The sequence below is a fragment of the Alternaria viburni genome (genome assembly GCF_023758015.1).
Source record: "Alternaria viburni strain BMP 2772 chromosome Unknown scaffold_1, whole genome shotgun sequence".
Taxonomy (NCBI): Eukaryota; Fungi; Ascomycota; class Dothideomycetes; order Pleosporales; family Pleosporaceae; genus Alternaria; species Alternaria viburni.
Genome location: NW_026055770.1, coordinates 1,039,573 through 1,065,883, shown reverse-complemented (window position 1 = coordinate 1,065,883; position 26,311 = coordinate 1,039,573). Strand labels below are relative to the sequence as shown.

The window sequence follows — 26,311 nt, the reverse complement described above, 5'->3', positions numbered from 1 at the left end:
ATTGGCGATAAGCTGATACGGATAAGGAACCTTATCACCGGATCTAAGTGATCACCCAGCCACGCACATGTCAAACAGCCCAGGAACCTTCCAAGGTTGGTTCAGTAAACCTCAGAGCAATCTCAGCCAACAGTAGACATCGGCCTTTGATCCGTTTCACGCGTTCCAACGGTGCTTTTGCTTGCGCGTTCACCATCTTCGATCCCCAAACTATGACTCCGTGACCCCCAATGTATTCTCTTTTCCTGATTAATCTGCAACGGCACCATCAAGGCGAGCAGTTGAGAAAAAGCCAAACACTGTACACGGTTTATTGCAAACCCTACGCGCATCACGCGTCTGGCGTGGCATCGACCAACTATCGCATTTCCAACAAGCCGATACCCACAATTAAAGCCGTCGAGATCAGCGTGCCCTGCATCGTGCCTGGCGCACGCCATCGAGCGATGTCATCCCGCCCCCTTCGACTCCCCTACTTGAAACAGAATAGCGCTGACGCGGAAAAAGAGGAGAACAGCAGATCCTCTGAGCATGCGGTCGAAATGTAAAATCCCATGCACGAGTAAGTAATCCATACGACTGGATGACAGCGGGGGGAAGCGTGCCCGCGGAGGACAGAGGTAACCGGGGAAACGTTCCCCAGCTATGTTTGACCTGAGACGTTGTTTGGGTGATGCCACCATGCGTGAAGCTCTGCGTTTGGCGTGGTTAACGTGATCCGCGTCGGATGTTGGTTTTGCGAGACAGCAGTCACAGGGCACTTCTGGTGCCCGACAGGCGAAGTTCAGATTGGCAGTTCGCGCTATGGTAGTTGCGGGACTAGCGGAGAACGGATTCTGTGCACACGGGGGTTTTGTGCTTTCCGAAGATCGTCGGATCGCGTTTTCCTGTGTATTGATGGACCTTGGCCGATACGGCACTGCACTGCAAGTGGATTAGGGGCGGGCAATATTGAAGCGGCAAATAAACCATCACGATGCAATATGGGAAATGTCATGGTTGAAAAAATCGAATTTGTGGGTCGGCGCTGTGCGCGACTGGTGTATTGTACAAATGGGTATCATATGGTCAAATGCTCCTGCAGGCCAGCTGTTGCAGCGTAATAACGTGAAGGCCAGCTCCATGACTTCCAGCTCGTGATGTGCCTGACCACACCAATAACTGCCCAATGTCCTCAGGATATGAGTGAATCCGGACAGGGCCAAAGTGCGCTACCGACTGGCTCAAAGGCCAATGTGCGGTGCCTGTGCCTCGCTCGTGCAGAGCTCCACGGCCGGGGCTGGAAAGCAAAACGGCTCACGTGGCGTGGGTTGACAGCGGATGTCTGTGTATGGGTGCAGTAGTGGTGAGGCGATAATGGTAGCCTGTAGTCGAGATGTTGACTAGGCGGTAGGGTGTAGAGCGTGTTGGAGGCTCGGGTGGGTTTCAGCCCGCGCTGTAGCCAGTCATCCGTGCGCAGTGGCTGCAGTAGTAGCGGTTGGTGCCGATCTGGTACATGTTCGCGAGGCACTCGCGGCGGCAGCGGCAGCAGGAAAGTGTGGACGGCGAACCCATGCCCATGCTCGACGTGGAGCTGTTGGAGCTGCTGGACGAGGTGCTTGAGGTGCGCTGTTGCTGGATGGGCTCAGGGGCCGGACGATGGGCAGCTTGTGTTTGTAGCTGCAGCAGGCGCGAGGCGTCCGAGGGGCTCGTCATGTAGAGAGGTGGTGCCGGGCGGAAGGCCAGCAGCGGGTTGGTCGGGTCCGAGGGGGTGTAGGGCTGGTAGTCGGAGACGGGGCTGTGCGAGGGAGTTTCCTGGGAGAAGTGGACGGCGGGCACGATGCTGAAGTAGCAGGAGGGAGCAGTGGGGAACGAGTCGGGAGTGAGGTGATCAGCGGTCATGGTCTGGCTTGTATGTGTCTGGAGTAGGACGACGGCGGGTGTGAATCACACAGCGTACGTGGGATCGCGGTCGCCTATATGCTCGTACAGCCATCGAGCGATGGCAGATCGGCCAGTCGCAGGCCGCGTGCTGGGCGGGCGGTGCGGCCGACTGATTGGCGCGTGGCTGGGCTGTGGAACACGTCTGGCAACCATCCAAGACGCTGGGTCCGAAGTCTTTGCTAGGCCACCACCAGGCTGAGACGCGCCCGCGCCGATCGCCCGACTCGGTCTCGATCGTGGCTGCTGAAGCCCCCCGCACACGGCCAATCCTGCCCGCCCACAGCATAGCGACGTTTGTGCATCGCGATCACGCTGCAATTCCATCGCCCACGACGCCCATCGCTCGATGCGGCTGCAGAGCTGCGACATGGTTTTTTGTTCCGCTCTGGATGAGATCACTCGCACCGTCACTCGCATCCCTCGCGTTGCGTAGGAGTACGCGTCGCGTCGGCCTCGCGCCGGTGCTGACTGTGTTGGTGCCTACCTGAGGCTGTGCTGCTGAGCTGTACATACACATACCACCGCGTCCGTGGTTCCCAGAGCCTCCGGTTCCTCCGCAGTCCGCAGTTCGCTGTCCGCACTCCGGGCGCCGAAACCACCCGTCCTCTACCGCCCATCGAGCATCGAGGTACCATCACCACGCCAGCCCCATCTCCTCATCTACAACCACCCCAATGCGGCAGTTTCGCCAATAACCCGTCGAAAGTAGCTCTTGACTGCGGACATTGCGACCGCAACCCTCGCAGCCTGTTGCTGCCCATCGTCGATGTCAAAGCGGGCCGTACCGTTGGCTGGCGGTCTAGATCATGGCCATGAACCCTCCTTGGGCCTGGGGGAACCACGCAACCTAATACATGCTCTCAGAGCCCTGCGTCGCCGACACTGAAACGCTGCTGTTGCAAACTCTACTATACCTGTCTCGCCTATACCACTTCCTCCCTGCCACGACCTCCACAGCTGCCAATCTTCACGCGAATAACATGCTCAACAGATGAATAGTCGCCAGACATATACGCCCTCTGTTTCAACGCCCTACAATCACGCTGCTGCGCCGTTGGCTCCGTCCACAAGCGCTTACGTTGCACTCGGAAATCTCCACCACCCCAGAATGCAAATGTGCACCTGCATACAGCACTTGTGGCACGATAATCGACCCAGATAACAATAGCCCCTGGTAGACAAAACAGCTGCGCGAGCCGGATCTGCTACATTCCACAGAGGTACCAGCCCTGCATTGCCCTGTTGCAGACAAAGTCCTGGTGGGCAACGGTCTAGACCCTCTGGCCCTAGCTGAACGGCGCCCGAGCAATCGACGTCTAGGCCTCGTTGCACCCCATGACTGGATAGTCGCCACTTCGATCGCAGGCCAAAGAGGTGGAGGGGCAAATGAAGTCGTTTCTTTTGCAAGATCGAGACTGCCAAACTTGGTGAAGCCTGATCCTCCAAAAGCAACGTGGTCTCTCTGAGCTTTGTCTAGCCCTGCAGTACCGTGGCTCTGCATGGTCCCAGCAGCCAGTTATACGACCCGGAGCTCGGCCGTTAACGTAGTCAGCTGAGGATCCTTCCGGAGCTTCCAGTCACCATACTACGGCTCGAAACCCAACGGAGTTCGCGACGTGTACCAAATCAAGCAGGGCCACGTCTGGAACGAGTGCAGTTCAACACCTCCAGTGAAGAGATGGCATGCACAAAGCCTGGCAAACAAAGCAATATGACCTTTCGAGTCCTGTTCGCGCGGCGGTGCACGACAGCTTCCAGACTCCCAATTCGGCTTGCCTTGTTCTGCTCTATTGTGACAAATGCTGATTGCCCCTTGAAGACGCACAAATCAAGTTTCTCTGAATACAAAATTGTGGGCGATCTACACGTTTGAGCAGAGAAAGTTACATGTGGCCGTGGTTCCGCTCATCACCAGTGGTTGCGCTGCGACTTCGAATAGGACCTAGTACTCTGAATCGGCTCAGTACGTATCGCCCACGTTTGATACCGAACCATAATCATGCGAGGAATCGGGTGCAGCGCCAGCGACTTGTGGTGGCTTCGGACATGTTGATACTAGGAAATAGTCTTCATGCAAGCAAGCTCAGTTTTGTGTGCACCATGCCTAAGAAGAAGCGTGTGGGTACACACTAGTATCTTGATACGAGATCTTGTGGAGGTCTTCAGGAATGTACCTAGACACATGTCAAGAAATCCAGTGTCTCTAATCCATAGGTCCTTCCAGCCTGAACCAGCCGCGAGTCTACAGCGTAAGAAAGAGGGACCTGATAACCAATTCTAGAGCATTCGATCTTGCACCCTCAACTAGTTTAGATGGGGGGTAGATACATCGTCAACATCGTGGGGTAATCTTGGAACTGATCCAGCGCTGCAAGGGACACATGCACGTGATAGAGCCCAATGCGGGCTAGCTTGTGATGTTTTCATGATGGTTCAGACGGCGCGTCATTGGCCAGTCCGACGGCGACGGTCATGTGCAGATTGCGAGAATACATAACTCTTGTGGATATTGTTCCTTCTTCTAGTCAAATTCCCTATGCTACCATGTCCTGTTGTCTGCCTTTCAATCACGACGCAAAACGACCCACGCCGAGCGAAATGATAGCTGCACGATTGGCTCAAAATGCACGTCGGTATCGAGGCCCGATCGTCCATGAGGTGACACCATAGGCAGCCGTTGCCGCCATTTTTTCGCCTTGTTCTACTATCTTTTTTTCACGATCGTCGTACCGTTGCCCAAACGCTGCCCACGTCACTATCGTGGCAATCGTCACCGGCCCGCCGCCGTCGAACGAAACAACGGCACATAGCTAGGTGCCCCACCTGTCCGAACCCCTCCATCGCGCGCCGACAAACTTCAACTCACCAACCCAACACACACATCAACACCATGGGCAAGCCTCCGAACCTATACGCTTTCCAGAGCGCTGCTGAGCTCGCCCCGAGCCTGCGCACCTACGTGCTCGACGCTCAAAACGCTGCGCTCGAGCGCCACCAAGTCTTCCGCGTCGCCGTATCTGGCGGCTCCCTGCCCAAGACGCTCGCGCAAGCGCTTCTCAAGGAGACCAATGGCGAAGGAAAGGTGCAATTCGACAAGTGGGAAATATTCTATGCCGACGAGCGCGCGGTGCCTCTCGATCACGAAGACAGCAACCATCGACTCGTCAAGGAGGAGCTTCTCGACAAGATACCGTCTGAGTTGGGCACACCCAAGGTCTACCCCATCGACGTCAAGTACCTCGATGACGTACAAGAACTGGCCGACCAGTACGAGAAGACGCTCGTGAGTGTGTTTGCAGCACGCGACAGCGTAAAGTTGCCACTCTTCGACCTGCTTCTGCTTGGCTGTGGACCGGACGGACACACCTGCAGTTTGTTCCCCGGTTCTGAGCTATTGCGCGAAACCGAAGCATGGGTACTCTCCATCTCCGACTCTCCCAAGCCTCCCCCGAAGCGCATCACCATCTCCCTTCCCGTCGCACAACATGGACTCAAGATCGCCTTCGTCGCGACTGGCGGAGGAAAGAAGGACATCATGCGCCAAATCTTCGATTCGGACGAGGGTCAGCAGCTGCCTTGTGGTTTGGTGAACCACAAGGGCGGAGACCGCGTTAGCTGGTTTGTTGACTACGCTGCTATCGAGGGTGTTTCTTTCCCAGCGCGCCGTGGTAGCCTGTGAGAACAGGGAACGGAATAGCTGTGCTTTCGTAGGGATGGACGTACGCGCCATTTCACGAAGTATGCATTGGTCGCTCACTCGGCTTAGATACAATAGATAACGAACTCTGACGATATTCCCTTTCCATTCTTTGCTACTGGATATGCTCTTGCCATAGCTAGGGTTCTAGCCATATGTGGTGCTAGCGCTGTGGCCCGCGCTCATTGGATGTCAACAACCGATGTTTCGTGTGTTTGTGCATACCCGGCAACATCAGACCGAGCTATCAACACGTTCACGATAGCGCCGCGACCTGTATCGAAGATGAACTCCAAGCCGCGCTCACAGATAGGCAGAATCGGCCATGCGCCCCCACGGGCTCGGGTAAGCCATGCGCCGTCCCGTAGTAGACAATACCTAACAGGTTCCAGAACGCTGCACCAGTCGCGCCGACCGGTGACGACAAGGAAACAACAAGACATGGCACAAGTGGCATTGCGCGCCCTGCCTCTAGTAGGTTACCGTCAATTCAGGGCGATTCGGAGAATCGTCGCAGCTTACTGTGGGTGATACCTGAGCGTGTGAGGGATCTGGCTAAGACTAATCTTCTTCCTATCTAGTCCCCAGCCCGGCCAGCATAGATACAATACCCGGTCAAGTATATTACCTGAAGTATCTGACAGAGACGCTGGATCGGAAGATGCGGGGGATGACTTGAACGGGACGCAAGATCAGCCAGACACAGCGTCACCAACGCAATGCGTTCAGGTTCCGGGTGCAGTACCAGGGCGACTTCGACCAAAATCCACATATCAGACGGGCACCCCATCATCTCAGCGCACGGAAAGTGCTGAAAAGACAAGTGCTCCCCGGACGATGCTGCCTCCAGCTTCAGTCAGCAAGCCTGCAGAGCCGCAAGTACGAGGGCTTGCCCGATCGCAGTCTTTACGGAAGCCAGGTGCTACGTCGCACTCAGCTCAGGCATCAGGCCCTCCTGGTCATGCCAGGACCCAGTCGACCAGTACCATAACAGCCCCTAGACGTGATGTTGCTAGATCGAACACGATCTCCGAGCGACCAAAGTCTCTACTATTGGCACCAACGCGTACCTCGAGGACTAACAACACATCTGGCGATACCTTATCTGGTCCAACGCGGACGTCGCTACGGAATGCAGGGCTCAGCCGCTCTGCTAGTACGAAAGCCAGGCCAGAAGCATCCAGTGGCCTGCCGAGCACTGGTACGGTGCGCAGGGCCGAAGAGCCCGTTGGCACTCAGTCAAAACGTAAAGACGTCGTGTCAGAAGAGCCGAAGAAGGCTAATCGACCAGCTTTCAGCACGCTTCAACAGCACTTCACACCACGTAAGGTTGGGAAAGCTCCCACTGCCACATTTATCAACCCTGCACCTCAAACAGTGTTGCAATCGCTTTCTCCAGAGGCGATCAGTTTGCAATCTGAACTGCTTCAACTTCATCTTCTGCATCAATCGTCGGCGGAAACATATAGATGCTGGGAAATCAGTGCGAAGCGTAAGATGCGCACGAAGTTCGAAGAGGTTGCTAGCCTTTACCAAGTCATGTTAGACAGCGAACGCACAGCACAAGAACAGAAGAACTTGCAGTCCCTGCTGGAATGGAGTGCTAGCGGCTCATCTGCGGGCCTGGTTGAGTACATCCAGGTCCTTTCGGAGCCCCTCCACGAACTGCCGTCGCTGGTCGAATCGGGTGGTCGACTACAGCGTCTGGTGAAAGAGTTTGAGCATTGGTCGTCCTGGGTCCAGGAGATTCGGTCCGCCCGCCAAGGTCCGCATGGAGCCAAGGCGGCTCTTGGGACAATTGAAGGCCTTGGGGATTCATGGAAGGCCGAAAATGCTGCGTTGATCAGGAAGTTAACAGCATTTGCACGCGACCTGGACAGGCTGGCTTTGCCAACACCCGGATCAAGCATTGCATGTATAGTCGAAGCATGTAAAGCCATTCTACACGGCATCTTGGATGAGTTGCAGACGATGCAGAAGATTGAGACTGAAGTGGTGTCACGCGAGAAAGACTGGGTTGAGGATCGTCTTCGACTGATTGCCCGGGATGTGGGGACACAGTTTGTGGATACTGACGGGCAGAGTGCAGCTTGGCGCATGTGAATATGTGAAAGCTGATGCAAAAACTCAGAGGTACGGTGTTGGTGGTAACAGGATGGGAAGAGATTAGGAAAATATCGTGGTAATACAGAAGCGTTCCTTCCAGGGCGCTTGTAGCACATGTGCGACGAGTTCCGCATTCGGGAAGGTTGCGATCACCTTGCCCCAATTCTATTACTTGCATCTCAATACGGTGTTTCGTGTTACCGCAAGCGCATGCCGGTCAGGCCACAAGTCATGTCTTCAATCTAGATTCGGCAGATGTCGTAACAGAGAGCTTCAAAGATCCCGTGCTGACTGACGACGCTAGTTTCGGATGATTTCCCGCTCATCATTACCGATAACGATCTTTCCGTCTTACTCAGCCGTCATCCTTCCACAAGCTCCTCCTATCGTTGGCTATGGATGCATCCGGCAAGCACGTCGTCGAGATTTCCTGATACCTTGTTCGCGCGAACCGGCATGTCGACCCCGGTGAGGTCTCCTCACAGTACTGCATCGAATCGCGCCTCTCGTGCCTATGGCGTTGACAATAGCTCTTTCACGGGCATCTTGGCCTACGACTTGGCTCTCGCTTGTCCAGGCTACTGAGTGCAGGTATGCTTCGGTGCAGCAATGGCGCTGACTGACTCTGGTACCACCGAGGGAGCGATACGCACGTAATTGCATACTACAATGCGGACCTTCGGCCTCTCTGTAACGGCCCCTATAAATGACCCACCGGATGCATTACGCCTGGTTGTCTGAATGTTCCCATATTAGGAGCCATGCCACCGAACACGAGCTCCGACCTTTAAGCAAGACTCCGACTGCACGGCACTCACATGCGGCACCGATGGCGCTCTTACACTCCAGCTCTTGCATGCCATGATATCGACTATCTTACAGTTGAACATATATTTCGAAGGATCTTATATCGACACTGTTCCTAAGGCATTATACCTGTTCTGATGGCGGAGGCCAACTTCTGTGTCCGGTTTCTAGGTTCAAGTCCCACCTGTGCAGTGTCGTACGGACATGGAACGACCACAGGAAGATACCAACACCTTTGAAGTGCGGCCCAAGCGCCCCGGCCCGACTGTCACAGCCTCCATCAATCAGCGTCATTATTCTCGTTCCCGCCACGAGCCGGCTACTATACTCACGGCGGTTACATCCCGGATCAACAAACGTTTCTACTGTGCCCCAATTCATTCCAAATCATCTCAGTAGGGCCCAAAGTTTCGGATTCTACAGCTGCCGTCGTTGAAAACAGTAGCATAACTCTACGTACCTACAAAGTTTCGGGTCTCCGTTTCTCTTTCATATCTATCAGTGTGTATATCATACGGTAGCTTTATCATGTGGTGCAGATGTGGAAGCCTGGCCATGTATGTGTATACCAGCGCGTTAAGCGGGAGCGTGTTGACCGACATGTAGCCGGCGCATGAGGCTTTCATCTTATTGGTGTGCCAATTTGCACCTTCCAAAAAGGCTACCATAGCTGACTCTATTACACAAGATCCGCCAATATGTTACCGTAGTACTGGCTGGGCCTGTCTCCTGCAAAGCAGCTTGGTCATCCATCCGGGTCATGGGCCTGAGCAAGCGCACGCAGTAGGGATGGTTACTTATGCTTGCCGAGCTGCCAGGGCCAAGTATTCTGCAGCTTGCATGTATCAATGCGCAAAGTTGCCACGGGCTTGGAAGTTTTGACCAATAGAGACAGAAGGTTGACGCGTACAAAGCACGATCTAGTCAATTCAGTGAGTTGCTCTGACTTCCCCTATTGCCGCTCGATTAGCACTTGGCCTTACCATGCTTGGGAACAACTCTCATACGCTGAAATAGCCGCCTGTACACGATATTGCCAGCAGTGAAGAGCTATTGTAATGGGTGCTTCGTTCGCAGCATGAGCATGATTTCTGGTTACAAGGGCACATGAAGCAAGGCTCGTCGCGTCGCCCGCGGTCCTCGTCGCCATTTCTCAAAACCTCCAAGATGAGAAGAGCTCAAGATTACTCCGATGACAGCGAGGATCGGACGCCTCCACAGAGACAGGAGTCAAATCCCGGTGTTTCTGGCAGCTTCAGTCGTCCCAAATCCGCATCATTCGCAGGTAACCCTTCACCGGACATTACGCCAACTTTCGACTCGATGAACGCCCCAATACGGGCTCAACAACGTCCACACTCGATAATCCTACCTTCACCTTCTTCCTTCAACTTTCACATCTCCCAAAGCCTGCCTTCAATATCACCACCAGCGATGTCGCAAACATTAGGACCAAGTCCGAGCTTACACGACCTCCAACAGCAAATCAGCCTCAAAACTTCGGAATTGCGTACCCTACAGCGCGAATACGGTACTCTGCTTCAGAGCCTCGAAAGACAAAAGACGACATGCGCCACGCTCGAAAGAAAGCTCGAAATCAACGACGGAGAGGTCATCCATCTCATGGATGAGAAGGACAGGCTGTCAGCACAAGTTTCGACAATGGAAGGTCAAATGGAAGAGCTACAGCAGAGTAGGGATGAGGCTCGGCAGCAGCTCATCGCTAATGGAGCACAATATATGCAAATCATGGACATGGCCAACCGGCTTCAGGCACAAAGCACTGAAGAAAAGAGGGCATGGGAAGCTGAGAAAGCCGGGCTCGAGCAACGCATACGTTTACTGGAAGAAGCTATGGTAGTCGGAACTGAGACGTCGGTGTCGATATCAGACACGGAACAACAACCTGGCATCACTCCGGATCCATCGCCCGTCGACTTTACACACAATACCAACATTTCGGTCTCCTCCCAGAGAGAGACTATTATCGTCCTCCGTGCTGAGATCAGTCGTCTTCGCGCTAGAACCCAGGCACTCGAAGCGGCGGTGCAAACTATGCGGTGCGAAAGCCTCTCTATCCAGACAGCCGCACGGCAAATACTCGAGTCCAGTGGGAAGATGGACGAGACCTTGACTGGGATAGGAGGTGGTCAAAGATGATGTGTTTTTCACAGTACAAATCACTCTCCCCACAAAAGTCTTATTCGTTAAGAGCGTCGCAATCTGGTTCGGGTGTCGTGTTGGAAGGACTTAGGCCAAAGGGACGGATCATGGGATTTTTTATGTTACTATGCTATCTATACCCTATCGTGGTGTTCCATGTTGACCGAAATGTGGATGCTCATGTAGAAGTACGTGTCTCAAGCGCAATGGAAAACTAGAAAGGTGCTGATTTCCGTACACCGCTCTGTGTGAGAAGAACATACACCCTCAGTAGTTCCAGTTACACCTACATCATCCGGCTTTGTCAGCGATTAGTACCGATGGATGATGTGATGAACGTACTGTGAGTTTGGGGTGTTTCTCTAGCGACATCGCGGTGTCTGGCTCAATTCGCACGCTGACCGATAACTGGACAACCCTCTGGCTGTATCCATCATCACCCCATCTTTATTAAGCTTTATTACCTATTCTTCTACATAGTCTTCACTTGCATGTAAAGAAGCTTGACTAGGTGCTGTGTAATATGCTCAACCCTGCAAGCCAAAGATATGCCACGCATGCAATTGCTTGATTGCCTCACCATCGCCCTTGTTACACATGTTTGGCGTTTTTGGATAGCGGTATGCCTGCTGTGTTGGTGAGGAGCGTAGCAAAGGCCTAGATTCTGATTGTTAGATTGCGTTAGTCCATTTGCCTGCACTTGTACAGGGCCAAGGTTCAAGGGTTGGCAGGGTCCCGGAATGATGTGGAAGCCCGTATTGACCGTTTCGTGCTGACGATCACCGCCACCACTTCGTAATACCTTTGCTTGTTTCGAATAGAATGTATTGACTTCGATGGCTAGTCGAGCGTGTGGTAGCTTATGGGAATCTTCCTGTCACTGAACTCAGCCGTTTCTTCTTCAATAGAAGGCTAGCTTTATGGACTGGTGACTGTAATGCGGAAAGACGGGGGCTAGATCGGGGGTGCCAACTCCATCTCGTCGGCGATCTCGTATCTGCGTTCCGGTTTCTGCGAGATGCTAAGACATGGCGTTGGATTGCTAAGCTTTACGTTATGGTCACTTTATGAAGCGCCTATATGAGGAGAGTGACTATATACTGGAGGCTTCCAAGGCGTTGGGGTTATTAGATTAGACTACACAACCGTTCTGAATTTACTCTTCCTTCAATCTGCGATGGCTACTGGGCACAGAGTCCCATATGTATACCATCCACTAGCAGAGCTTTATCGGACGCCTATTGCCAAACAGTTCCATAGTCGTTCTTCGTGGGTATCGGTCATCATCCGCACTTATCCCTGTGTGGCTTCCTTTTGTCTCCGGGCTTCGTCCTCCTCAGGCGTTCGAGTGATGAGTTGCAGCGCGTGTATACCGCCTTCTTGTGCTAACTCGTCCTTCATCAAGGAGTTGATCATGCGATGCCGTGCGAGCTGCATTTTGCCTTGGAAGGCTGGCGAAGTGATGAAAACACTGCGAGCGTCAGGAACTTAAGTCACGTAGTTGAGAAGATTGCAGGTCGATGAATACCGGAAGTGTGTCTCTCTGCTGGTGACTCCTTGCATAGCTTTGTGGTGGGCATGCTTATTCGAATCGTTGAAGATCTCGAGTGAAGTCGGCTTCAGGGCCTCTGTGATCTACGAAACTTTAGATGCGATGCTGGATACGCAGTTGAGGTATGTCAACCAAAGTGCATAACTACCTTCGTCCTCAGAGCATCTTCCATTGGTGTCATGGACTGAGCCATGGCTGACATGAAACGCTTTCCAGCGAGCGCGATATTTGGAAGGAACATTCACCACAATGCTTCCTAGTCGGGTAGGGTGTCAAGTAGGACCAATGAGAATACTGGATCGCAGTGGTGGAAGTATTGGGTTGCGTCGGCCCTAGAATTCGTGCCGAGGCAAGCGCCAAGACGAAATCGGAAGGCGTCGCGTCATGGTTCCGAAAGTTTGAAGGGCAGTCAGACGAGCCATTGAGGCTATGGAACTGCCAGAGCACCCGTTGAAAGATGATTGCGACATGCAGAATAGCGTCCTGATTACCCTACTTTCATAATTGAATGGCAACTCTTGCGCTCCTGTCTGGAGACGGCAGTAACGGTATCGCACGACGCGGCTCTAAACACAGCATATCTCGCACCGATCTGCCGTACTCCGAAGCCTCGAAACCTGCATCAATTGCGCTGATCCGGGACATCTTCCTGCCGCCATGTGGGCGCGTAATCTTTTCGCTCGCACCGTGACACGACACAAAACATCTCTGTCGGCATACAACAGCCATTGCTGCCCACCCGTCGCACACGCTCCCTTCTATACCGTGAGAATGGCATCCACGCTGCCCCGCCTCCCCGTCTTCGAAGCCATCAAGAAGCATGATGCGCAAAGCACGGCCGTCGTCCACTCTCTTTCCGGGCGGTCCTTCACGTACGGCGAGCTTGTAAACGATGTCGCTGCTGCCAAGGACAAGCTGCAACGGAACTGCGGCGCGCAGAGCGCAGAGGGCCAACGGATATCCTTTCTGGTAGAAAACGGATACGACTATGTAGGTGCGCGTTCCTCTACGCCTCGTTTACAATAGCGAAGAACAGCTGAATCTGACGCTGCGTAGTAACTCTCTTGTCCATCCTTGCCGCACATGCAATCGCCGTACCGCTATCGCCGACCTTCCCGGCACACGAGCTGCGATACATCATCGACCAGAGCGAGTCTCTGATGCTTCTCTCGTCGGAGAAGTTCCAGAGTCAAGCCGACGATGTGCTGAAGGAGGGCATGGAGACGCAGCCTATCAACTACAAACAGGACAAGATTATGATGGGCAAGACTGACGACTACGTCACGCTGGAGGAGCCCACCAGCGACAAGGGAGGCATGATGCTGTACACATCGGGCACTACAAACCGACCCAAGGGTGTTTTGTTGCCTCAAGACGTGCTAACGGCACAGTCGCGATCGCTGCTGGAGGCGTGGAACTACAGTAAAGACGATGTGCTATTACACGTTCTTCCTTTACACCACATCCACGGCACCGTCAACGCATTGCTTACGCCTCTCTTCGCCGGCAGCACCATCGAGTTCCAGTTCCCCTTCAATGCTGCCGCTGTATGGGACCGACTGGCAGCTCCCTTCCTACCGAGCCCCGATCCAGCCAAGAAGCCCATTACCTTCCTTACCGTCGTCCCAACCATATACACGCGCCTACTCGCATCGCACCCTACCCTCTCGTCCGAACTTCAAGCCGCGACCAAGACCGCGCTTCACCCATCGAATATGCGCCTCAACATCTCAGGGTCCGCTGCCCTTCCTACACCAGTGAAGTCAGCCTGGACGGAGCTCAGCGGGGGCAACGTGCTGCTCGAGCGATATGGCATGACTGAGGTGGGTATGGCGCTTTCCTGCGGATTGAATTTTGCAGATCGCGTAGATGGCTCGGTAGGCTGGCCGCTTCCATCAGTGCAGGCGCGTTTAGCAGACATCGAGACCGGAGAAATCATAGAAGAGGGCAAAGAAATCGATGCGGAGACACAGCGCGAACGCCAGGGCGAGATCCAACTGCGCGGTCCTACAATCTTTAGAGAATACTGGAAGAACCCCGAAGCCACCTCCAAAGAGTTTACAGAAGACGCGGATGGACAAGGGAAATGGTTCAAGACAGGCGATGTCGCTGTTCGAAGGAATGTCAAGGGAGCAGGCGAGAGCGACCAGGCATGGGCCAAGGGACCTCTCTACTTCATCCACGGGCGCAAATCAGCCGATATCATAAAGACCGGTGGCGAGAAGGTTTCTGCCCTCGAGATCGAACGCGAGATGCTTTCCCTCCCTCAAGTCGATGAAGTTGCCGTTGTCGGTCTACCATCAGAAGCCTGGGGTCAGAAAGTCGCTGCCGTAGTGGTACTGTCCGAACAGGGGAAGACAGCAGGTAAGGGAGGCAAAGCATGGTCTGCGCTGGACATGAGGAGGGCGCTCAAGGAGATGCTCGCAAACTACAAGATCCCTCAAGAGATGAAGGTCGTGGATACTATCCCAAGGAACGCAATGGGCAAGATCAACAAGAAGCAGCTTGTCAAGCAAATCTGGGGCGAAGCATTGGAGGGGACCAAGGAGAATGGTGCTATACAGGTACCCAGTGGAAGTGTCTAGTAATGTGTAGATAGTAATAGTGTAACATCTCCAATCATAGGCAAACATTGTTTCGACAAGAACAGGGCCATGATCCATATATTAGACGACTTTAACAGCCTTAGAAACCCCTCACATTAATCACTATACTCCGCAAGATAAGCACGCCAACCTAGAGAAAAACTAAACAGCCTAGAGCCTACGTTACCTTTAGGTTACATCTTTTGCAAGGTTTTAAGTTAATGTAGTCTGCAGACCTGTTTAAGTTTTCCCTTGTATAAGGTGTGAGCACAATAACGCCAAGATGGCAAAGCCACACCCGTCACACTGTAAACGGTCCATTCCCCGGGTATGCATACACCCTTTCCCCGCCCACTGGGAAGCAATCATCGTAACTTGCATGAGCGTAGCGTCAAAGGATCCCAAAAGCGCCTCTGACCTCAGCCCAGAAAGGAGGCTTGGGGTGGAGATGCTTGTACATCGTGGCCTCACGCCACGCCAAGGCAAGCCACAACTGCCATGCCGTGACGTGTGCCATGCCTCCTAGTAGCAAGCCGTTGGCGCCTGCAGCGGAGGAATCGACCGATGGCTCAAGGCAAGTAAGTTTATTGGAAGATCTGCAATGCGAGAGATGATTGTGATTTAGACTCCGGCTGTGCGAAGAGTGCGGGTTGTAATGTGGGCAGGAATTAGGGTACGGGGAAGAATGATTTGGAAAGGCGACACTCGTGTACGGACTAGACGGCAATGCATCGCATCGCGACATTGCATTCAAGCTATTCAATAGTGGGTATTCGAAATGGTATTAAAAAGAATACATGTTCGTCACAGGCGATACACGTGATTTACGCGTATCTGATCCCATGCGGTGGTCATCAACTTTGGCGCATTCAATGCTGATCCATGATAACATATCCCGTGTTATCATCCTCATGCATCAAACATCGACTCGTGGGTATGATAGTGCATTCAGTGCACTGCCTTATGCGGTGTGGCCAGCATCGGCACGGGCAGCCGAGTTGTCGACCTTGTTGCGACGCTCGCGGCCCTTCTCAGACCAGGGGAAGTGAGCAACGGGAATGACGAAGAAGCTGTAGAAGATTAGTACGGATTGAGACGATGATAATGGCATTGAGTACTAACCTGTTTGAGCTGTCCGCGATACCAGCCAGGGCGTTGTACCAGGCGATGAAAGCAGCCATGAGACCAAAAGCACCACCAGCGACGATGCAGTCACTTTGTGGGCCCGCAGCATCAGCGTTGAGGTAGCCAATTCCGAGGAGGAGGAAAGCCATGTCGAGAGTGAAGAAGAGCGAGAAGAAGGCTATGGTGGATCGGAGGGTGCAGATCAACAAGAGGAAGGTAAAGATGAACCAGCCCATGAGGAAGAGACCGAAAGAGTTGTAGAAGTCGCCCGATTCCAGGAGCGTCTCCTCAATCGCGAATCCACCTGGTGTAAGGATGATGGCGAAGGAGATCCAGAAACCTCCGTAGGATGAAAGAGCGGTCGCACCAAATGTGTTTCCGACAGCCATTTCCCTAGTTTTCTGTTAGGACGAGTATGAACAAATTCACTGATAATACATACCACATGCCAGCCAACAGCTGCACGAGACCTCCATAACCGTACGCAGCAGCCACGACAATGTTTGGGTGACCAATGCCTCGGGTCTTGACGTTGATCAAAGACAGAACAAAGGTGGTGAGGGCGAAAGCCGACAGACCCAGAGGGGCTGGGTTGGCGAACTTGCGGTTCGGCGGCCTGTATAGACCAGGCTGGAATTCACCACCAAAAGCTGCGAGACGGAGATCTGGGTCGTTGGTAGCAACGTGGGCGAGAGGGTTGCCGCCATAGTCGTATGGTACCCTTTGCTTGGGCATTCCTGCACCGTTGACTGCCGCGTGATCGGTCGCGCTGGTGCCGTTGGTGTTCTTCTCGAAACTCGGGCCACGCTATCAAGACGGTTAGATTTGGTACATATGTTTGGCGCATTCGAGAAACATACCATGGTGTCGTTGTGCTCACGAGCGGTCGCCATGATGTCTGCTGTGATTGACAGGTGCTTGACGTGTTCCGGTCCGGACTAACTCAAGACGGGTTCAACGGGGGGAGAGTCTGGGGAAGGAGAAGTCAAGCCGATTCTGGGGGAGCGGAGAGACTGATATATGTCCAGAACAGATCAGACCTCGCAGGGGAAGCATGGTCCATCTACGTGTGCCATGAGCCGTCGTCCCATACTGGTGCTAGTCCCGCGACTAAGGCTAGGTAATTAGAATTCCAAACAGGTGCTAAAGCGGACCACTCATGGCAGTTCCCCATAGACGCCTCTCCATGCCGGGTAAAAGGACAGCATGCGTCTCCACTGCGAATCAATCAACTGAGGGCACGGTGGACGGACGAACGACAATCAGTCGACCCCAAGCCACCATGCGCCGTGTGATCGGCGCCAAAGCTGCCTTAGCGAGGCCGGATGGACACCGACAATGAGGATGGCAGGTGGTGCGCCAACCGATCCAGCAGTATTCTGTCTTGCTCGGGCGGGCTCAGCTGCCGCGATGACGCGGAGAAATAAGATGAGCTGCTCGAATTCCCAAGTACAGATCGCCGACCAAGTCCCAAGCATTACATCATCGTCTCTTGTGACCATGACACATCAGCTTCCTTCGAGTGTTTTGATCGCGAACACGGCAGAAGGAGCCTGGGATTTCGAAACTTCGTATTACACACAGACCGCTATCGATCTCTGCATGTTAGCGGTCTGACTGCATGTTTACCCTTGAGGAGGGCCCCCTGCGAGAAACGTGTGTGGGAGTGGAGCTCCAGTCAGTGCGCCAACGCTCAATTTGCTCGGAGTAGTTAAAACGCGAGGTCGGGCGTTCTGACATGTACGCGAGCCTCCCAGCTGCATTCTGCCCGTTGGACTGGGATGCCGGATATCGCGGGTGGGATATGGTGACACGATATATCAACGCAGCTCCTCCTTTGGCATTCGCGCGGTTGTTGGAGGATGCCTCAGTTGGCATTGCACTGCAAATAGGCACACGGCGTCCTGTTGGTGTAGAAGCAATTTACTGGGGCGTGCTTTGGAATTCAAGATCGTCAAAGGCCGCGGAGGAAACGGGATGATGGCCTTGTGCATGAGGTAAGGCGGCTAAGCTTTGTCCAAGAGCCTCGGCATAAGCCCCCGGCATCTTCCAATATCATGACATAACGAAACTCTAGCAAAGGCTGCGAAAATGCGCCGTCGCAACGGCTCGCGCAGTCGCCGAACATTTGAATTGGAAGTGCGTTCTGGAGAAACGACGAACACAAAAAGTCTGTCCATCAATTGTGGGATCGATAGTTTTAGCGTAGCGTGCTGCCGCCATGTCCTGGCCGTCCGGGGCTGCGTGGGGCCCCCTAGTGGAGCAGCAGCTCACCACCCATCCTAGAGGTGCGGTTGAGACGCAGGTTGGCTGTTGCACGTCCTCGGTCCAGCGGGAACACATGTCAAGTCATTTGCACCTGCACCCTGCCGTTCCGTGTCTGCTGTATCCGCGACAGGAGTGGTGTGTATGCCAGCCATGGCGGTTAATGCCGTCTCAGAGTCTTTTGCTGTTCCGGGAAGGTACAAATGAATTGTCCTTGCAGTGCCTTCGTTGTCAAAGATAGCTGAGGTCGCGCGAGAGGATGAAACAAAGCAACCAACATCGATGTGTAAGGCCTTCCACGACAACGGGTCACTCCAGTCATCCATGTCGATTGCGTGAGACAGTGAGATGGCGCAATTGCGTGGCACTTTAGGCTAATGAAGCACTGTAAAGGTGCATCTGTAATGTTTGTGGTGGCATTGCTTGGAGTGCTTCGTGCCTACCACGGCGCTCAAAGACGAGACAAGTTCTGCGGATTGCGCAGGAGGCTGTGGGAGGTACTGAGGAAATGGTGTCAGAGTTTGTCTGTTATTCAGGATGCTTTTGTCAACAAAATGCCCCAGTAATGATCAGGCTCTGCTGTCATTGCGAAACCCGCATGTGTTACACACATGCATGTTGTACAAGCTCTCTAGAATAGTAATCATTTTGCCTAATACATAGAGTGCGTTCTATTGCTTGTAATTTATGTTGGGTGTTCCGAGCTTCGCGACAATATTGATCTAGGTATACCGCCGTCGAGGCGCGTTGTGGTACCTGCATGAAACAAGCAAGCTCCTCGTGTATTGCACGGGACAAGAGAAAGGCCGGTCTTTCCATAAGCCGCATCAACACGACAGACAGTTAACGAGTGCTGATATGTCATGCCTATGTTTGCCTGAGGTGATCGGCTACGGTCCCGCCGCACTGCCAGAAGGTTTCGGAGACGAGGAAGAAGGGTCCACCCAGATTGTGGAGAGACAAGATCTGGGGACTCCACTTCGACCCTGCGTAAGAGCGTGCCAGGAGTCAGGAGAGTCTGGGAAAGCGGAAAGACAGTCTGGTTACCCGCCAGTTACCGAGGGGCCAAGTGGTTTCCGCGGTCCTCCGGCACGCTGCTATCCATACACCGGCCGGGAGTCGCGGGTGTCTTTTCGCCGAGAACTGACGAGTCTCAGTGTCCATTCCCAGTAGCCATCAGGTAACTTGACAAGCGTACGTGTGAGGAGGTACATAAGTCCAATGTTGTTTGTCGTTGTTTCAACTTGTTGCTGAGGTTTGGCTAAAGCAGCAGCGAGCCTTGGAGGCTCCAAGGCTGACCATGGTCATACACTTCAAGCTGTCTGGACTATGCCAACTTACCTATAACGTTCCTGTGGTTGCGAGGCAAATTTTGCGCCTCGAAGCATGGCTTCTGAGGTGGAAAAGACGAGAGGACGTCGCAACAAAGAGGACATGGGCAGAGAGGTGGCGTTTCTTGTCCCTCTCTGCCGGCTTGTCACCTGCTTGGCGCATCTCGCTACCAACACAGACATCGGCAAGCAAAGGAGGGCCGAATACGGTGTCAAAGTTACCGAGCGCGTTGTCGGGAACATCAAGTCGCGCCTTGAAGCTGGTGCGCGATGTTTGGTTTGGTGCCCAGGTGGTGAGGCGCGTCTCCGGGCAGAAAGCTGGCTACGTAATGGGTTGGCGATCGATAGGTAGCGCGGGGAAGCTCCAAGCTCCAAGCTGCCTGCCCAGGTGTACTCGGGGTTTAGGCAGACACGCTCATTTGAACGCGTGAGGGAGTTATAACCTGAACACCCCAAATCATTCACATCGCACACAGTCTGTCCTGCCCATCATGTCCGACAACACGACGTCCCAGGAGGACATGGCCGCCCTCTCCTACTTCGACCACTCGTCGGGCAAGCGCATCAACACCGATGTCGTCCTCATCGAGGCAATCCGATCGCAGTACCCCAACCTCGACCTCACCGTCGCGCCTCAGGGACGGCTGAACCTCCTCGCATACGCATCCGCTGGCTTCGCAAAAGTCACGCCCCTCGAAGACTCGGTCGCGGACCCCGTCTACGGCCCTGGAGTCAAGTGGCGCTCCTATGCTCCCCCAAGCCACAGGCTCGACCCCAGTCCTGGCTACATGGTCGAACGTGTCATATTTGGCAAGTACATGTACAAGTGGAAAGACCAGGAGGCGATCCTATACATTGCCGAAGGTCGCGACGGAGGATCGTATTACCCAAGCCCGACGCTGCACTATGTCCTCTCCAACGCGTCGCACAAGGTGGATGAGTTGATCAAGGACGCGACAAAGTGGGGTAGCGAATTGCACAACGAGGTCTGGGTCTTTGACGGTGGCTACTGGCAGAAGAGCGCGGAGCTGTACCGCTCCGTACAGAAGAGTACATGGGACTCCGTCATCCTCGACGAGGACATGAAGAAGGCGCTCATCGCAGATGTGGAGAACTTCTTCGATGGCAGACAGACATACGAAGACCTGAAGGTGCCATGGAAGCGCGGTGTCATCTACTACGGACCCCCCGGAAACGGCAAGACCATCAGCATCAAGGCCATGATGCACAGCCTTTACCAGCGCGGCAAGGAAGGCGACTCCAGACTCGCCGTCCCCACTCTCTACGTCCGCACCCTGACCTCTTTCGGTGGACCTGAGTACTCGTTAGCGCAGATCTTTGGCAAAGCTCGCGAGCAGGCGCCCTGCTACCTTGTCTTTGAGGATCTGGATTCAATCGTCAGCGACCATGTGCGATCATACTTCCTCAATGAGGTAGATGGTCTAAAGTCGAATGACGGCATCTTGATGGTCGGTTCCACAAACCACCTGGACAGGCTGGACCCAGGGATTGCAAAGAGGCCTAGCCGCTTCGATCGCAAGTACTACTTCCCAAACCCTGACTATGATCAGCGCATGCAATACGCAAAGTTCTGGCAGGGAAAGCTCAAAGACAACAAGGATCTCGACTTCCCCGACGAGCTCTGTGGAAAGATTGCCGAGATTACGCCCAAGTTCTCTTTTGCCTACATGCAGGAGGCTTTCGTTGCGTCGCTCCTTGCTATTGCCGCGCGGGGTGGTAAGAGCGTCGAGGACGCCGACCGCGATGCAGAGAGGTGGGCAGGCCCCCAGGATCCGATGAAATCGACCACCGGCACTCTGCATACCAACTTCGCACGGAGACTGCCCTTTGGCGACATATACGACCCTGCTTCAGAGCCAGACTCTGATCTTGACAAGCTAGAGCTATGGCAAGAGATGAAGAAGCAGGTCAAGATTCTGCGCGAGGAGATGGAAGAGAAGAACCGCAAAAATGATTGGGAACTGCCTAGTCGGTCAAAGGCAGCGACTCTTCGACCAAACCCGACTCAGTTCAGAGATGAGCTGGACGCCATTCTGCATGGAGGGGAAGAGAGACGCCCCAAACATCCGCACCCAGAATTCGAGTATCTAGCCAGTCAGACTAGGTTTGAGTAGCGACCGCTTAGTCGGTATTACACAGGACAGGAAGGCGTTTTGGCGTGACAGTAGCTAGCTTTTAGCCTATCATGAAATATCCACAAAGAATTAGCGATTCATAGAGTTGACTGGGACTATATGTTACAACAACAACAACCTTGAGCAATACCCCTTTGGTGTACTTCCATGTTCTCTACCGTGATGTAAAATTGCCTCTCTGGTTGGTAATGGTGCAAGGAAAATCTAATCGCCATGGGTAGCCGCCTCCTCCATAGCCAGTACGGCATTCTCCAGCTCCCTAATCCTCTGCCCCACCCTCCTCTTCACTTCATCTGCGACCGGCCTATCTTCACCTTCAACAACCCCTTTGTAGTACTCGAGCAACCTATCCAGCTCTTCCCTCGCTGCAGCCCGGTCGTCAGGCGCATACGTTGTGTTCTTCTCGCTCTCCTCAGACGCGATCTCAAACTCGTCTTTGGCCGTGCCGTAGAGTTCTTGTATCTCCTCGATCGCTTCCTCAACCGCTTGTTGAGCTTCTGGAGATAGCGAGGATGGGGCTGATGACGTGGCGGATGCGAATTTAGCGCATGGCGTTGAAGTGAATGTGCGGACGGCGGAGAGGGTGTTGTAGGGAGTGGTGAAGCGCGTCCATTGGTTTGGCGCTGCTAGGATGGATGTGTTGCGTGCTTGGTATGGTGGAGGTGGGGAAGGCGACCGTGAGCGCTGTTGTGAGTAGGTTTGGTAGGTGAATTGTTGCGTGACCGGGTAGGACGTCCGTTGCGCTGCTATTGCGCTTGCACGGAGCGTCGTCTGGCGGAGGAGAGTGCGGATGGGCGCGGCGCCGGATGCCATCTTCGGGGAGGACTGTCTGTGGTATGAGGCGCGAAACTGGCGCGGGACGGAGCGTTGGGCTACATTGCGCAGCGAAGGCGCTTTGGTGAAGAGCGTGTGTGACATTGTGGGTGGTGGATGGTGGGTTGGTGAGATGGGGCTGTGGTGAGCCTGAGGTTCACCGGAGTTAAGCCTGCCATGCGGACATGACGGTGCCACCCAACACCATTCTTTTACTGACCATTCATGGCTACCTGGGGTTTCTTGACAGCATGTTGAAACCCAGACGTTTAAATCACTATCAGATTTTACGAGTGTCTCGTATGATGCGGTCGTCGACTGCAAATCCGAATAACACTCTATAAAGCTGAGAGATGCTACACAGCTACGACGTGGTATAGAATTACAGATCTAGGTACCTAGGTAGGTAGTATCTACGCGTGGAGACACAAAAAAATTGAGAAGATGTAAACAAGAGGTTCCCATCTCATTTAGAAGATATAGCAGGTGTGGTCGCTTCCTCTATAGTAATGGTCATTGCGAATTGCACCGCGAAGCATGCTATCACTCCCATGACACAATGTATCTATGAATACCTGCGAGAGACAAGGTTCCCGAACCCCACATGGCACTGGTCTACGGGCAAACCCAGGATGATGGCACGATGGAGCTTGTTACTTAGATCGCATCCCAAGTACGCCGGTGTACTACGTCCTGGAGCTACACACACTGCATTCTGCTTTGACGAGCACAAGATCTAATACAGTTGGCATCTAAAATATAGAACACAGCTTGCTGATAACAATGCATTCTGTGTAGAATATGCAAAGAACAAAAGGAACCAACGATGAGCAAAAAAGAAGTCTTGAAGGTCGTGCCCGGGTTCTTCTCAACGTTAGGAACAAGTCTTGAGGTCACAGCAGAGGAAATGTCTTACCGAACCGGGGTTATCAGAATATTGATGAAGTCAAAATCTGAAGTGATAACCACTACCTAGAATCGAATGAGCGCATGCTCCATGATGTTACAATGGTGGATCAACGTACACTACACAACCTGTGGATGCTTCAAATGGTGCAATATGGCAAGGTTTCCCGCTACATCATTTATAAAGCAGCCAACGTGCTACTCAGACTGCACTCGATCAATCCGACGTTTTTGTCTGTATCATTTTTAAACGAACAGCTGCCCCGTCAAGAAGCATGACGCCTAGACTTGAGCAAGCCCACAAAGTGGTGGGGCATCATGTTCGCAAAAGTCAAAAAAGAGGGGTCCAAGTCACCGATTTCGGCAAACTTCTCACTAATGTCCAGGACGCCAGGAACGACGTACAGGGTATTTAAAAAGTACAAGACATGCAGTATATGCGCGTATCTATTGGATTCAAGCAAGGCCAGAATTGACCCAGGGCAAGAGGTGATGTTCGACGTGTTGGTGATGGCAAAATTGCAAAAAGGGGAGTCCACAACCACACACGTCTAGGACAGCTGTAGAAGCACCCTAAAAAGCCAAAAAGAATGATGCAATAGCTCATACGAGCGGGGAGGATCGAACTCCCGACCTTCTGCGTAACTTTACATTTAGAATGTAAAGCAGACATCATGACCACTAGACTACGCTCGCTTGAGAGACGATTGATGGAAGAACTTTGAAAAAACACTGCTATATACACTATTTCCAATGCCTAATGCTGCTAACTGGGTCACCTGGCGAAGGTAGCCCATGCGCGGGACTGATGAATGGCGACAGCGGGGTTGGTGGGGTCAGTGTCAAATTCGCTTCTTTGCAATTCGTCGTAATATCCGCCTTATACGAGGAAGAAACTGAACCGCTACTCTACTGTCTACATTATTCCACTTCGTGGAATAAGGGTAGCCTGCATACTCAAATATTGAGGTCAGAACGGGCTGGAATAGACCTAGTAGTAGTAGCTGTCTACATTACCTTAGGGAGTATATAAACTTTAACCTCTATAGTAATGTAGACAGTAAAGTATCTATTTAGTCAAAGTTTACACACTCCTAAAGGCAATGTAGATAGCAGACAATCTAATTAGTTAAAGTGTACATATTCTCTAGGGCAACGTAGACAGCAGAGTGGCTATTTAGTTAAGGTTTGTGTATTCCCCAAGGCAATGTAAACAGCAGAGTAGCTATTTAGTTAAAGTTTGTATATCCTCTAAGACAATGTAGACAGTAAAGCAGCTATTTAGTTTCTTCCTTGTATAAGGTATGTCCAAGTACATGCTACCTAGATACCACGCTCTCACTTTGCGAGCATGTGTTACTCACACTACTTCGCGTTCTCTAGAGCTAGAGCTTGTTGTTCTCACACCACCTGCACCAATGCCGCGGCACTTACTGCCGCTTTCCACAAAACTCAAACCAGACTGCGGAGGTACTCATTGTCTTGAGCCTGGGAAGCTTTATGTAGAACAATAGAGACGGTGATGAACTGTCGTGTACCTTGTATTATGCTTTACTTGAAATTCGGTCAAGTCTGAGAGATTTCTGCACATGTGCAGAGATAGATCGTGTAGAATTTGTATCATATGTTTAGCTAGAATTAATGACGAATATAAAAGGGGTATACTACCGTTATCTAGCCAGCGCGTGATCCCATTGCTGACACCTGTACGCCTCGCTATACAACAATGCTAAGGAACCTATGCTGCCCACAATGACCGTGCTATGCACCATCCAACTATCTTCACACTCCACTCTTACCACCACCGCCTCAAATTCCTTCCACTGGTCGCGCACTGCAGGCAATGCCTCGTCGATGACACAATCGCACAAGTCCCACACACATTTCGCCCACAGTCGCTGCATGCAAAAGGACTATGCGCCACAGCCCCACCCATGTCCATATCCATGTCTACATCCATCTCGTCTCGCTCACCATGTAATGGTGTATCGCAGTCTTCGCATCGGGGTACTTGTGAGGAAGCTTGGTCCTGCTGTACAGGCATTGAGAAGATGGGTTGAACAGGCGGCGCGGGTAGCTGTTTCCAGAAAGAATGCAGCGTAGACTTTTGTGGTTTCGACGAGGCCAAAGTTGATGGCTGGTGTGTTGGAAGAGCGTCGGACGGGATGGGCGCGGCCTCTGGATGTTCACGTTGCGCGGCGAAGAGCATGTTCAGCGTGTTTTCTGGGATACGATTAGCAACTAGAAGCTCGAATCACCGAGTCAATAAGCCTTACTGTGTATCGCTTGCTCGTCGGGTCTGTTGTCGCGAACCCGCTTCTGTGTGCGGTTGCCCCAATCGTTGCTCTTGACTCGACTCGCGCTTATGAAGTCCCAGCCATTGGATCTCGAGGTCACATGTGCATGTGTATCCATCATCTTGTCATAGCCCTTGATGAAAGACATGGGCGATTGCGCATCCGGTGTGGAGACGGCGCCGAAGCTGGACATGGAGAGCGGCGAGTCGTCGGAGGAGTGCTTGCGCTTGAGGCCCATGGCTGCGGATTGAAGTGTTGACGGGTTGCGATGGATGATGGGGTATTATTTGTGGTGTGTGCAAGGCGGCGGATGTTTGTTTACGGGTTCGTAAGCGATATGCGAAAGGAGAGCGAGATGGGATGAAACGGGGAGTGATGATGCTAAGTGGCTGGCCTGGGAGACGCGAATTGTCGGCGCGAGCGCGTCGCGTGATGGCGTGTCGGGATCGCAATTGCATCACTACCCTCCGACCGGGCACCTGGGCAACATCACCGAACATACACACGTGACCTGCTGTGCACTCGTTGCAGCAGGCGTCATGGAGCATGGCTTGGTGGGCTTTTGTATCTGGCGTCTAGAGATGT

The 26,311-nt window shown here is 53.1% G+C and overlaps 9 protein-coding genes and 1 non-coding gene across 10 annotated transcripts; 4 read left to right on the top strand and 6 right to left on the bottom strand.

Annotated features, from left to right (window-relative positions):
• Positions 1–1,425: 1,425 nt before the first annotated feature.
• On the bottom strand, positions 1,426–1,881 carry J4E79_000392 (uncharacterized protein; the record flags this gene model as incomplete). The annotated part of the gene is made up of 1 exon (XM_049349308.1): positions 1,426–1,881. One exon carries the CDS (start codon positions 1,879–1,881, stop codon positions 1,426–1,428), a length of 456 nt encoding a protein of 151 aa, XP_049216095.1.
• A 2,932-nt stretch (positions 1,882–4,813) lies between these two features.
• Positions 4,814–5,602, top strand: J4E79_000391 (uncharacterized protein; the record flags this gene model as incomplete). The annotated part of the gene is made up of 1 exon (XM_049349307.1): positions 4,814–5,602. The coding sequence occupies one exon, from the start codon at positions 4,814–4,816 to the stop codon at positions 5,600–5,602; it is 789 nt and encodes a 262-aa protein (XP_049216094.1).
• Positions 5,603–9,967: 4,365 nt separating this feature from the next.
• Positions 9,968–10,693, top strand: J4E79_000390 (uncharacterized protein; the record flags this gene model as incomplete). The annotated part of the gene is made up of 1 exon (XM_049349306.1): positions 9,968–10,693. One exon carries the CDS (start codon positions 9,968–9,970, stop codon positions 10,691–10,693), a length of 726 nt encoding a protein of 241 aa, XP_049216093.1.
• Positions 10,694–11,989: 1,296 nt separating this feature from the next.
• J4E79_000389 (uncharacterized protein) lies at positions 11,990–12,441 on the bottom strand (the record flags this gene model as incomplete). The annotated part of the gene is made up of 3 exons (XM_049349305.1): positions 11,990–12,167; positions 12,225–12,331; positions 12,397–12,441. 3 exons carry the CDS (start codon positions 12,439–12,441, stop codon positions 11,990–11,992), a joined length of 330 nt encoding a protein of 109 aa, XP_049216092.1.
• A 578-nt stretch (positions 12,442–13,019) lies between these two features.
• Positions 13,020–14,833, top strand: J4E79_000388 (uncharacterized protein; the record flags this gene model as incomplete). Its single annotated transcript, XM_049349304.1, has 2 exons — positions 13,020–13,242; positions 13,305–14,833. 2 exons carry the CDS (start codon positions 13,020–13,022, stop codon positions 14,831–14,833), a joined length of 1,752 nt encoding a protein of 583 aa, XP_049216091.1.
• Positions 14,834–15,794: 961 nt separating this feature from the next.
• On the bottom strand, positions 15,795–16,851 carry J4E79_000387 (uncharacterized protein; the record flags this gene model as incomplete). Its single annotated transcript, XM_049349303.1, has 4 exons — positions 15,795–15,903; positions 15,956–16,351; positions 16,401–16,765; positions 16,819–16,851. 4 exons carry the CDS (start codon positions 16,849–16,851, stop codon positions 15,795–15,797), a joined length of 903 nt encoding a protein of 300 aa, XP_049216090.1.
• Positions 16,852–20,045: 3,194 nt separating this feature from the next.
• J4E79_000386 (uncharacterized protein) lies at positions 20,046–21,689 on the top strand (the record flags this gene model as incomplete). The annotated part of the gene is made up of 1 exon (XM_049349302.1): positions 20,046–21,689. One exon carries the CDS (start codon positions 20,046–20,048, stop codon positions 21,687–21,689), a length of 1,644 nt encoding a protein of 547 aa, XP_049216089.1.
• Positions 21,690–21,914: 225 nt separating this feature from the next.
• J4E79_000385 (uncharacterized protein) lies at positions 21,915–22,628 on the bottom strand (the record flags this gene model as incomplete). The annotated part of the gene is made up of 1 exon (XM_049349301.1): positions 21,915–22,628. The coding sequence occupies one exon, from the start codon at positions 22,626–22,628 to the stop codon at positions 21,915–21,917; it is 714 nt and encodes a 237-aa protein (XP_049216088.1).
• Positions 22,629–24,035: 1,407 nt separating this feature from the next.
• Positions 24,036–24,125, bottom strand: J4E79_000384. Its single transcript has one exon. It is a non-coding gene; the product is annotated as a tRNA-Val (tRNA).
• Positions 24,126–24,881: 756 nt separating this feature from the next.
• On the bottom strand, positions 24,882–25,964 carry J4E79_000383 (uncharacterized protein; the record flags this gene model as incomplete). Its single annotated transcript, XM_049349300.1, has 3 exons — positions 24,882–24,917; positions 25,312–25,652; positions 25,706–25,964. 3 exons carry the CDS (start codon positions 25,962–25,964, stop codon positions 24,882–24,884), a joined length of 636 nt encoding a protein of 211 aa, XP_049216087.1.
• Positions 25,965–26,311: the final 347 nt, after the last annotated feature.